This window comes from Saccostrea echinata, unplaced genomic scaffold, assembly GCF_033153115.1.
Source record: "Saccostrea echinata isolate AGI-Se365-2 ecotype Australia unplaced genomic scaffold, CSIRO_AGI_Sech_v1 ptg000028l, whole genome shotgun sequence".
Lineage (NCBI taxonomy): Eukaryota > Metazoa > Mollusca > Bivalvia > Ostreida > Ostreidae > Saccostrea > Saccostrea echinata.
The window spans coordinates 9,313,695-9,326,769 of NW_026889777.1; the positions used below are offsets into that span (position 1 = coordinate 9,313,695).

General features: G+C 31.2%; 1 protein-coding gene across 3 annotated transcripts in view; it reads right to left on the reverse strand.

Annotated features, from left to right (window-relative positions):
- LOC133194100 (DNA mismatch repair protein Mlh1-like) overlaps positions 1 to 13,075 on the reverse strand; it is an 80,987-nt gene that overhangs the window by 22,526 nt on the left and 45,386 nt on the right. For all 3 annotated transcript variants that reach the window (XM_061330069.1, XM_061330068.1, XM_061330070.1), the window contains one exon: positions 547 to 659. In XM_061330069.1, coding sequence (XP_061186053.1) covers positions 547 to 659 — 113 coding nt within the window. The remainder of the gene's footprint in view (positions 1 to 546; positions 660 to 13,075) is intronic.

A 13,075-nucleotide genomic window follows, 5' to 3' on the forward strand; every position in this document is an offset into this window, starting at 1 on the left:
AAGTCCTTAACAAGTATTACTTACAAGTCACTCAAATACATATGTACGTAACAAGTACTGTACACAAAACTCGTTTATTACAAACGGATATAGCAAATTTTTCTTGGATCCCCAGCTATATACATTTAACCAATTTCTTATATGGATATAACAAATTACGGATATAGGGAAGTAATTTCACAGGTCCCAGTGACTTCGTTATAACCGAGTTTTATTGTAAACTTATTACATTTGGCTGTGTATTCTTTTTAGTGCCTTTTGCAGTAAGCTACTTCCACTCATTTAAGTACATCGCTAAATGTCTTCCACATATACACATAAATTAGAGCACTACGAAATGCACTAAATCAAATCTACGCTAACTTGTTCAAAAATTAATTTCCGCCAAATATCGTCCCTGTGCATGAGGTAATGCCTTAATTTTTAAGACAATTCATGAATTCTAGTAGATCACAATAAATTTAGTGATCCTGTCTGTTGTGGTTAACAAATGGATAATTTTCAGCTTGAAGACACATGATGCTACATTTCAAATTTTTTACTTACGGTTAATAAAAAGAAGAAATATACATTTCTTCATTGAGTAATTAGCGTTGGTCACGTAACCATGGCATTTGAAGGATAATTTTTTGTCCTCATGTTGAATTTCCAGTAGTTCTCTACAAAAAGACAGAATTGTATTTACACACTCATGAAATTTACAAAATTTTAACTGCATACTTAAATTGGGACTGGACTTCTTTCGAAAGATACAAAACAAATTGAGAGAAGCTCTGAGAAAATTCAATGTAAACATCACTTTAACAATGTAGATATATTGAGTAAATGCTAGTTCTTATAACTGTAAAATTGCAAATTTTGGCAACCTACAACTTTATTTTCAATGACAATTCACAATAAATATTAGAATTGTTCTAAGGTTTCTGTTAAATATTGGTACAACTTTCAATTTTGTTATCTTTTAATGCAAAAAGTTTCCCACCGACATCAGTGTTTGAAACTCCTAAAAGTACAAGTTCTGTTAGATTTTTCATTTACAACAACCAATGCCATACTCTCTGCAATATACTGTCTAACTCAGACTTCTCTCGGACCTATACCCAGTTACTCAGGATATCATTTCAAAACCACATGGCCAGAAATTTTTGAATTCATCAGCAGCTAGCATGAGATTTGAGATGTAGGTACAGTAAAACTTGTTTAATTGAGATATTATGCATTCAATTTTTACTCCCTTTCAGTAAATTCATTGGTTTATAATGTTGCACAAACCAGAATGATGTCTTTTCAGTCTACAAAATAAATGGTGTCCAAATTGGACATGTTTTGAAAGGGTCTGACAATCAACAAGCATAGAAAATTTTAACCCTATTAAATCATGTGGAAAATGTCATGTAGACCCAGCTTATCATCAGAAGCATATATGACAAGCCTTTCATGTAAGTGAATTTAATGATCCTTTATCGATATCACACTAGCAGTAAAACATGGGTAATACTATTGGCAAAAACTTTTAAGCTCAATGGTCAAGATTGAGATATTGCAACATCATCAATTTTGATGTATGAAATAATTGTCTCGCCATTCACAAAATTTTCAAAATCAGCATGCAATTATGATATTTATCCTTTTTTGTTTGTAGCTGCAAAGATAAATGGTCTTACAGTGATTCATTTTGAAAATGGTTATCATGGGTCCAAAGGACCCCTCTTACTGACAAGTCCCATGCCAAAATCAGTGCGTCCAAATCCAAGAGTGTTGTATATATTAAATATTACAGAGGAATTATGGTGAAATATAAAAGGGTATTGCACAAAAGTTTTATTGTAGCTGTGAGTGGTTTATAATTTTACTATTGTCCAAGTAAGAGTACATGATTTTGTGTCATAAAAATAATATATTGTCAACTGTGCACTTTGGTTCTATTTTTATTAAGATCATACATACGATCTCACACATTGCATCAGTCATAAAATGCACAGAAGCAGAATAAGTAAAGAAAGTTTAAGAAGAAATGAAAATAGAAATAAAAGTAATTAAAAATTTTATACTTCTTATCTTGTAAGGAAATAACGAAAAAAAAAAATTATACAGGTTACAGCTGAAATACAAAGGTATAGTATTCGCTTCAGAAATGTTCCACAGTATAATCAGTGATAATCGAACTATGCTATCTAACTTTCAAATATTTTCTGATAATTGCTTGTTAACTGCAATTGTGAAATCTGACCTGTTGTTAGCAACCTTATACCTGTTAAAATCGTTCATGCATATCGCTTAGCACGTGGATTATGATGCAATCGGTCAAGTTTTGAATCAGATTATACCAAAAAAAATTAAAATAATACATGTCATTCTATAAATTTATTGCATCCATTGGGATGCACATTTATTGAAATAATGCGTCCTGAGCAAAATTTGTGCGTAATTTACGCAGGACCGGACCAAAATGAATCACTGCCTTATAAAAAAAATGCTTTCGTGGTATGAATATGACCATTTTTTTATCATGAAGGTTAACATGTTAATTGTCCGATGCTATAAAAATTAGCCAGTGTGTCTCAATCACTTTTATTACAGGTTGTGCTGTGATGACAACTAAAAACATATATGTTTAAGGCAGTTTGACCAAGTTTACACGTTCGTACTTCTATTATGGGTTTTATTTGTTGTTTTTTTTTGATTTTTTGTTTTGCAAAGCTGTCTATTTATTGATTAATGCATAATGCTTATGTGACATCTGCCTGCCCACCATTGCTGGGATCCAAACTCAAATAGTGAAGAAATAAATTCTTCTCTTTTTAACCCCCCCCCCCCCCCCCAAAAAAAAAAACAGTAGTCTCTGACAGAACTGTAGCTGATTTATACTTAACAAAGGTAGAGAAAACTAGCACTTGGACTTGAAACTTTGGCAAAAGCAATAAATAAAATAATGATATGATCCTTCCGTAGTTTAGTGTGTTTTTTCTCCTCCTACAGTTGTCAAGTTTAATTAAGAAATAATAAAATAACAAGGTTAAAAAGTTTTCTGGGACATGAGCTCGGTTGGTCTTCTGAACAAATCCTTTAGGCGCAATAAAACCAAAACACAGCTATCTTCTTTTAATATTTAGTAACCATGGCAACATCATTCATCAAAATCAAAAACTGATAAACAGAATTTTGTACATGTATCTTTAAGTGTAGTCTACTTGTCTACCATGTTATATTGAAACTGGACCAAAACTGTGTGAGGAGTAGCATTTTTGAAAAATTGTTTTTAGACAAACTAACAGACAGACAACGGACACAGTAGCTTTACTATTGCATCAGCTCTTCCGGCTCGAAGACCATAAACTGAGAACAGACTTAAGTCAAAATTTCAAACCATTATAACTTGTGAAATAATTTTGATAATAAAACAAAATTTTCGTCATTTAATTGTTTAAATTGAAATGCTTAACAAAATTGCAATATTTTTAAGCAAATTTTTTAGTTAAATAAAACTCAAGATGTTGAAAATTATATTAAAATTTTGACTTATAGACACATGCCATAAGTCACCGTCAAAAATTCAAAATGGCTGTGAATGAAAAAAAAATACTGTAGAATAAAAGCATTGTTAACCTTCAAACGACGTTGATGTCTGTTCTATTTTTAGTATTGTGGAATTCCCCTACATTCCTTAAATGTTACGTAATTTCCGGAAGCTAGACTATCGTCTGCACTATTTTTAATAGATTGTTTACAGTTTTAAAAATGGCAGAAAAAAAGGAAAGAATTGAATCCTGATGTAAAAAATATTATTGTGTGAATGCGGAATAAGGAATAAACATTACAGCATATTGCTGATACACTCAACATTCGTTGTGGAACAGTTTCCGATGTTATAGTATGATATAAGAAGGAGGGGTAGCACGGAAAACAAACCTTGAAGCGGGGGACCATGAATTCTTGATCTAAGGGATGAAAGGTGTTTAGTGAGACTGGTTCGGACAAACCGTAAAATCCCTTTGGGTGATTTAACCAGCAGATTTAGTCAACAAAGACCCAGACAAGTGTCTCAACGAACAGCTCAGAGGTGTTTATTCGACATGGGTATCACAGACGTGTTGTAAAGAAGAGAGAGGGAGGGAAGTGAACAGGAAAAAGAGACTGAACTGGTGTTGGGGTAAAGTCAGGTGGAATGTTTATGGTCAATGGGATAAAGTCATTTTTTCTGGCAAAAGCCAAGTTGTTTTGGGTGCGAATCAGAGGATTTTCATTTAGCATCGCAAGGATGATGCCGAGTCTCCCAAGTGCGTGTGCCCCCCAGCTCAATGAAAGGTCAGTGTTATGATTTGGGGGTGCATAACCTGGCATCGTGTGGGAACTGTAACAACTGTTGACGGTACTATTAACAGACACAAGTATATTGAAATCTTAGAAAATAATTTATGGCTCGTTATAGCACAGCACTTTCCTAATGGAAATTTCTTGTTTCAAGATGATAATGCCCCTATACAAAGAGCCAGAGATGTTGAAAATTATAAGGCTAGGAAAAATATTAATTCTATAAGCTGGCCAGCACAGTCGCCCGATTTGAATATAATAGAAAATGTGTGGTTGAAACTTAAAAGATGATTGCAATGTCGTGCTGAATACATTCTGAGCGCTGCTGAACTTTCACATGCATTAACACAGGAGTGGAAAGCTTTGACAGTAGGATATATACAGGGCCTCTACAGATCTTTACCAAGGCATAAGAGAAAAGTAATCAGGGTGAAGGGGGAAATGACAAAATACTGAACACAGGTATGTCATTTTATTATATTTATTTTCCATTCAAACAATCCCGTAACACAGTGTAAACAAACGCCGAGACGCCATTTTTGCCGGTGACATGGCATGTGTCTGCAAGTCTGTTCTCAGTTTATGGTCTTGGGACCTGGTCTCTGACAGTAGAGCTAAAAATATGCGAGCAATGACTCCATACTCAATATCACAAAGTCTTTAAAATTAATCTGTTAATATTTAGACAAAATAAGTTTAAGTTATTATCCCCTTGCAACAAAATATCAAGGGTAGAGGATATGGTGGCTAGTCCATTATTTCTTGCCTGTGTGTCAATCTCCCCAAAAACAAATTGTGGAAACAATAGACTACTAGGACTATATAGTTTCACTTTCAAAGGACAAGATAGGCTAAGACCCCTTTTTGGCCCCTGGTTTGGGGTGTCTTTTAGAATGATACAACAGTTTATCAATTAAAAACCTGTTGTCATCTCTGCCACAAAAAGAGTATTGTTTCTAAGTTATGGGATACACTGAGGTCATAGGAAGGTCAGAAAATATGTAAATTTCCGAATTTTCTCACTTTTATGCAAATTTTCATCGATTTTACAGCACATTTTGGTTCAGAAAACATAGAGCACAAGCTTGTCTATCTACCAAATTGATATATTTCATACACTAGTATCAGATGCTTCTTCTGTATAAAAATCTGATAGACAAGCTTGTGCTCTATGTTTCCCAAAGTGAAATGTATCTCAAATTTGACGAAATTCTGCCAAAATTGAGGAAATTTAGGAAAATGTCTCACTTCTGCACTCTCTTGTGGCCTCCATGTAAGCTTTGAATCAAAATTAGTGCTGGTTTTAAAACAAGCATCATTTTAAGTTCTTAACTACAAACTATCACAATTTTAACTGTATTCTGATTTTTACATAAATTAAGGGGCCAGATTCGGCCATTACCATACCTTGTCCTTTCTGCAGGAGTAATAAAGTGACCAAGGAAATAATCCTTTTCATTGGAAGTCAAAAAGGTTCAAAGGTCAAGGTCAGTGTCATGGCATCTTCTAACAAAAATTGTTAATAAAAATATATAGATTACATCTTTGAGCATATAGCCTATTTAACTTGTTACAAAAGTAGTAGGTGACCAGAGTGGCAACAAAGAACTTTAGATCAAGGAGTAAATGAATGCAAGTTTGTAACAGGTGTGGTCACAATAAAGCACAATTGGACTTTTTTACAATCAAACTTACTACAAAGTGTAAGAGATGACAAAGAAAAAAGGTCTGTATGTTTTTGTGTAAATTAAGTTATGCACAAAATTAAAAGGCAATCAATTTGACCATTTATATATACAGTCAAACCTCATGAGCTCAAACTCGAAGGCACTGAGATAAAACTTCGAGATATCTGAGGGTACGAGATATCAAGGGTATAATACTTAAGAAACATGTGGTTAGGACTTCCAAATCACTTCTACATATCCATGTTATTGAAGATATCAGTGTTCAAGATACCAAAGTTCAACTGTAATTATTGGTTACGTAATCATAATATTGTTAACACAAGATCAATTCATCAATTGAAAATCACAGAAACTAGCTGTGCTCTTTGAATGAGCAGCTTTGAAATTTTTGTTTGTCTCCATTTTATCTTATAAATTATCATTGGTCTTATTTACCGTAAGTAAGGACTACCAGTGCTAATTAATTATATCACTCTAATAAATATTAATATTTCTACAATTCTTTGAATAATAAGAAAGTTGAACACATTTCAATAGCAGAGCAAATCTGAAGTATCATATTAATTATAATGCCACATTTTAAGGGAACATAATTCTTTCAGAACTGTGGAATCATCTTTGAAAACTGTTTTAGTTATATATTTACAGTAATTAAGAACAAGGTTCATTAACCACCACAGCACCTGTTTTACAATGCAAAGGAAACATTTATTGGAACATTACCTGTCTAAATTAATAGGCAGATTATTTGACATGCCAGAGAAGCATATTATTCTAATGACCAAGTAATTAATTAATGGACTAAATTTAATTAATTACTACTGCAAAATGTCTAGCCATATAATCATGAAATTGTACTGTTCAGGAAACTGTAAATTGATAAAGCAAGCAAATTTAAAGAATTCAAGTTCAAGTTCAAGTTCTTTATTGACTTTGAGCTTTACGGCTCATCAGTGCAAATATATACAAACATGACTGTACAAGTGGGTTTACAGGAGAATGTCATGATAATTATGTACATATGATATTTACAATAAATACTTAATTTAACTTATCTTTTCTAGTTTTTAAGCCAAAGTAGATAAATTTACCTAAATTGCATAATTCTTTCACATTTTCAACATTAAAAAGTTGCAACAATTTAAACATTGAAGGTTTTTTCCAGTAATAAGACTTTATATATTTTTTACAAAGGATTTCATAAGCAGGACAGATTAAAATAAAATGATATTCATCCTCAACATAATTTGAGCACAAAAAACAATGTCTATAGTGTCTTTCTGTATTACTATATCGACCTGTTTCAATTGCCAATTGGTGTGATGACAGTCTCAATTTAGAAATGCATTTTTGATATTTTACTGGTATGGATTTCTGTAAGTAAAATTGTAAATTATAATTTGCAATTAAATATCTGTAAAGAAATGAACATTTTCTAGAACTATCTATTTGAGAAAGAATATTCTGTCTTGCTTGGTCATAAATTCTTTGCTTTATGATGGGAAGGTCTACACATTCAACTTTTTGTTTATCCCACAATTCAAACATACCTAAATTACATAAAATACTTTTAACATTTGACAACCAGTTTTTTGAATTATGCATTTCTACACACTCATATAAAACATTGTAACAATGTTGAATGATACAATTTTTTTGGTCAAGAACTTTCTTCCAAAACTTGATTATATCATACATTGTATAATATGAATTGTATATATGAATTGTAGTCCCCTGCTTTTGGGGTCATATTGGTTGGGGTGTAATGAACAAATTTTCATATAATGTTTTGTCTGTCAGCTTATATATTAAATGTCTGTCCATCAACATGATCAAGCTAAAAAGAATTTTATATCTTTGAAGTAATATACTATGGTGCAAATGTTACAGCCAAGTTATTTTTTTTAAAAGTAAGTTAAACTACAGTTGAACTTTGGTATCTCAAACATGGATATCTTGAATACCATGGATATATCGCAGTGATTTTGAAGTCCCAACCCCTTATTCCTTAAGTATTTTACCCTGGAACTGGATATCTCAAATCCTTGGATATCTGGAAGTTTTTTCTCAGTCCCATGGAGTTTGAGATTATGAGGTTTGACTGTATATGAAGTATTGTTGAAAAGAAGATTTTTATTTTCATATTTATATTCATGCATTTTTATATAAATACTACAAGGGCATAATTCCACGTAATCACAATTTCTATTCAATCTGCAAGTAGAAATTTATTTCTTGGATTCCCATTACATGTCTTTAATGAAAAACTGTGACAGCTTACATAGGGCAAAGTAATCCCAAGCAAAAAAAAACAACACATCTACAGTAGAATTATCTGAAGTGTTCAAATAACAAAAGACCCAAATTTCTGTCTTGCCCAAATGACCTTGATTTAATATCGTACCAGTAACTTGTGAGCAAGTCAAAGATAGACATTCTGATTCCTTTCAAAAATGTACTTGTTAACATTTTTCGCATGATCTGTGTTAATCTGCACATTCTCCAGAAATACATGAAAAAACTACTTAATTTTGGAACATACAAATTCAGAGATTTAGTTCTTCAAGAACAAGATGACAGTTTGTGAAACACTGATGCCTCTGCATGGCAGCTCATGGTTTCAAAAGTAAGTGAACCTCAAAGGTCAAGGTAGGTCAAAAATGTTGGTAACCAAAGAAAGGTCTTATCACAAGGAAAACGAAAGCCCTCATATCATATGTTTAAAAATTCTGGATAAGGTAAAGATTTTCAAGAGTAAGGGAAACTCAAAGGTCAAGGTCATAAGGTAAACTAGAAATATGTCCATAGGACATGAATGCCCCGCCGAGGGTATATTAGTAATGCAACATGAAAATTTGTATTAGTGTATGAAATTTGATGAGAATATCTTGAATAGTTTCTTTAAAATTGAAATCTAAAAAGTTGGATATAGATGACAAATTCTCGCCAAATTATGTATAAGTGCATAAACTTACATAAATATATCTTAAATGGTTTCTTTAAAATTAAGCAAAATGCAGATCTAAGAAAAGTGAGGTCTAGGTCACAGGGAAGTTTAAGTTTGATAAAAATATTTTGAATGGTTTATTTAAAACTGAGCTAAATACTAATTTAAAATAAATGAAGTTAAGGTCAAAGGAAAAGTCAAGGTCAAAAAATGTTGATGCAGTTGAAAAGGTTACATCAGTATGTATTAGCATATGAAGTTTGATTACACTATCTTGAATGGTATCTTTAAAACTGAGCTAAACACCAATTTAAGAAAAGTGAGATCAAGGTCAAATGAAAGGTCAAAGTCAAAAAATGTTGATGTAGTTGAATAGCTTACATCAGTATGTATCAACATATGAAGTTTGATTACACTAACTTGAATGGTATCTTTAAAACTGAGCTAAACTATAATTTAAGAAAAGTGAGGTCAAGGTCAAATGAAAGGTCAAGGTCAAAAAATGTTGATGCAGTTGCATAGCTCTCATCAATATCTATCAGCATATGAAGTTTGATAAAAATATCTTGGATAGTTTCTTTGAAACTTAGCTTTGAACAGAGCTAAACGCAAAGTGTGACAAAAGGACAGAAGACAGACATGACAAACACTATATGCCCCAGCCATATTCATGGCGGGGCATAAAAATGCTGGTACCCAAAGAAAGGTCTTTTTACAAGAAATACACAAATAAAAGCCCTACCACCCACTTTTTAAAAGTTATGGCCAAAATTAAAGTTTTTTTTTAAAAGAAGATAAAAATTCAAGGTCAAGGTCATGACATCAAAAATTTTGATAGCTGAAAAAAGGTCTTCTTACAAGAATTAATACACATAAAATATAAAATCCCTAGCACCAACCATTTAAAAGTTAAGCAAAGCTAAAGTTGGTAAAAGTTTTTCAAAAATAGATCAAACTCAAAGGTCAATGTTACAATTTCAAATATGTTGGTTTCCAAAGAAAGGTCTTGTCACAAGGAATATACATATGAAATACAAAATCCCTAGCATCAACCATTCAAAAGTTACAAGCAAGATTAAAGTTTTTGCAGACAAATGTAGTGAAGATCGACAGACTATAAACTTACATATTAAACCCACGAATCTCCAAGTACATAAAAAGAAATATTGTTTATAAAGAGAATACTTACTCTAGAGTTAGCATATCTGAATTGTCATTGATTATATTATTATATTAGCTTTTCATATTCCTGCTATTTTTTTAAATACACAGAAGTATGAAGTGCCATTAACTACCCCCCCCCCCCCCCCCCCTTGGAATTTATTGGGTTGAGGTTTTTTTGATGTCTATTCACAGTTCTCTTTGTATGTTTTATAAGAACTTCGAAATATTTACCTCAAAATTTCAACTTACAAATTTCTCTTTCATCTCAAAGTATATTTAGAGATCTAAGTAGTACAAGTCAAATTTGTGGCAATTTTCAGCTCTGTAAACTGATGACCTTTTATGCCAACTATCAAAGAATGCACTCATGACCATAATTAGTACCCTAAAATAAAATACAGCAAAATACCATGACATGTCCATCTAAATATGGGCGAACATAAACCACACAAGAATTAGGTAAATTACCAATATTATTATCAAATAATGCATCATATAAACAAACAGTAAATAACTACTATTAATTAAAAATGGACAGAAATAGTCCCAGGCTATGTATGTCAGTGATGGAATGTATGCCTAACTGTCCTCTGTGATGTAAACTCCTTCTGACTGCCTGATGCTATTTTTAGCCATGGATTATGATTTCTTCACTTTTGGTGACAGCCCGACATGGCCCTATACCATTACCTTGACAATCACAGCGCCATTAATCAAACCATAATGCAAATTTAACATCACCCACAAAATGCAGTGTTTTTCCTAACGGAAAAAAAGAAATTGCACTCCCGTCATCGATCGAGACTGATAATTGATTTTCTGGATTGACATTTATTGGGATTTTTTATTTGGTTCTAAACAAATAATCTCTTGTTGTATTCTTTTTTTTTTTTTTTTTTTTTTAAAATAAAGTGTCAGGACTAATTTGAACTTTCAGGTAAGAGATCTTTTTTATTTTCAATTCTTCATTCATTGATTGAATTTAAAATTTTGTTTTCATTCTTCAAATTATACAATGTCTTAGGTTGCATTTTTTTTTAATTTCCCATTTCTTTGAATATTTTTTTTTTCAAAATTAAAGAATAAGTGATTATAATTATTTGGATATTTTTAAATTTATAATAGACATATTTTTTCTGATTATACTCACTTACAGTCATTCAAAGTAAGCGAATAAACAAATAAAATTTTAATTTTAACATAAAAGCTCGATCATTACATTATTTTTTATTTCAATGAAATTATTTTTTTATTTTATAATTTCATGGGTCTTGTTATGTAATTGAAAACTTTTATTTACTAACTTTGATGAAAATCTATTTACTATTGATTCTTAATTGCCATTAATTGAAACTACAATTTTTCAAGTCCCCCTATTCAAATATCAGAATTTGAAACATGCAGATTTTACATTTCAAACTTTGATCATAATACTATGCTATGGCATTTGTCAAAATCTAAAAAAAAAAAAATACTTTACTCAACTCCAGATGGGTTTATACAAATAAAATATAACCTATTAAAATGACTTCAAATTTTACAAAAAAAAGTTACCAATAAGCTTTCAAATTTTTCTTATATATATCAATATTTCCTTTTTCACAGAAGTTCACAGCATGTCTTCATTATGAGGAAGTATACAATACATCTAATGAAAATCAACCTTCAAAATTTTAAACTTAAGTTCTCCATGTATTAATTAACATGAAGTAAGCAAACGTTCTCAGTACAGTATACAGGGAAATTTTCACCTCCGTTTTATTTTCATCCCTTCCGCCCTAGGCACAAGTGGGCCAATTTAAGACGGGCAAATTCAAAGAAGACAGTATAATTTCTTGAACAGAACTATGACTGGACGAATTTAAAACTGGGCAAAATTGTTTGTAAGTGTGTTAGGGCAAATATAACCATGTATACAGTATTTTATTCTGACACCCCACCCCACCCTCCTTGTGAAAAAAATTAATAAATTCCAAGTACTGTAGGTTTACTTCTGAATATATAATTTTTCAAATCTGTCTCAACTTTCTTTTGAAATATTTATAGTCAAAATAAACTTTCCCTGTTGATATGTACTAAATGCATTTCATTAAATTATTCTATATTACTCATGTCTCATTTTATGATGTATTTTTTAAACCAATAACTTTAAAAGTATTTCTAGTAATATAATTACAGTTTTGTAGTCAATGACATTTGCTAATTTCAGAAATGAAAAGCACTTTCAAACATATTTCTTGTTCTAAAAACAATGAAAATATATGCATGTATGTGGTTTTATTGTACAAGTTTTTGAAATGTCATTAAAAACAAAACCACTGGAAGAGTTAATATTTGGGGTTTTGTCAGTGTATACAGAAATAAAAATGCCAAAGTTTTCCAAGGAAGTTCTAAATTAACGAAAGACATAAGCAGCAATAATTTAACATAATCAGCAAGTACAAAAAAAATTATTTTTATAAAAGGTTACAATCAAGGTCGTCAGACAGACTAAATAATAATAATACAGTTTTAATTCTTCATTAAATAGTTCATTTGTAAACATGCATGCACATCTGCGAACATAAAGAAATCAATTGTACATCCCTTGGTAATTAAAAACAATTTCTGGAAAATAGCATCTATAGGAAAATTCAGGTAAAAATCATATACTGAAACTTTTATTTTAACAGAAAAATTCTTTTAAATATGATTTTTGACAAATTAAATACAAACACATTATTTGTTCTTCAGAAAAGGACAAACGATCAACATTCTAAAGGAAATAAGATCTTCCTAAAATTGTGCCTATAAGATATACATGTACCTCTAGATAATATTTGTTATGGGTAGTTCGATCGCAATTCATTGCAAAGATGTTAGATTTTTTTAGTTTAATGGGAAAATAATGAAATGATGCATAATTAAATTTAGAAAACACAAGGAATTAGGTGATTTTTCCTAAATAACATGATTCTGATCTTCT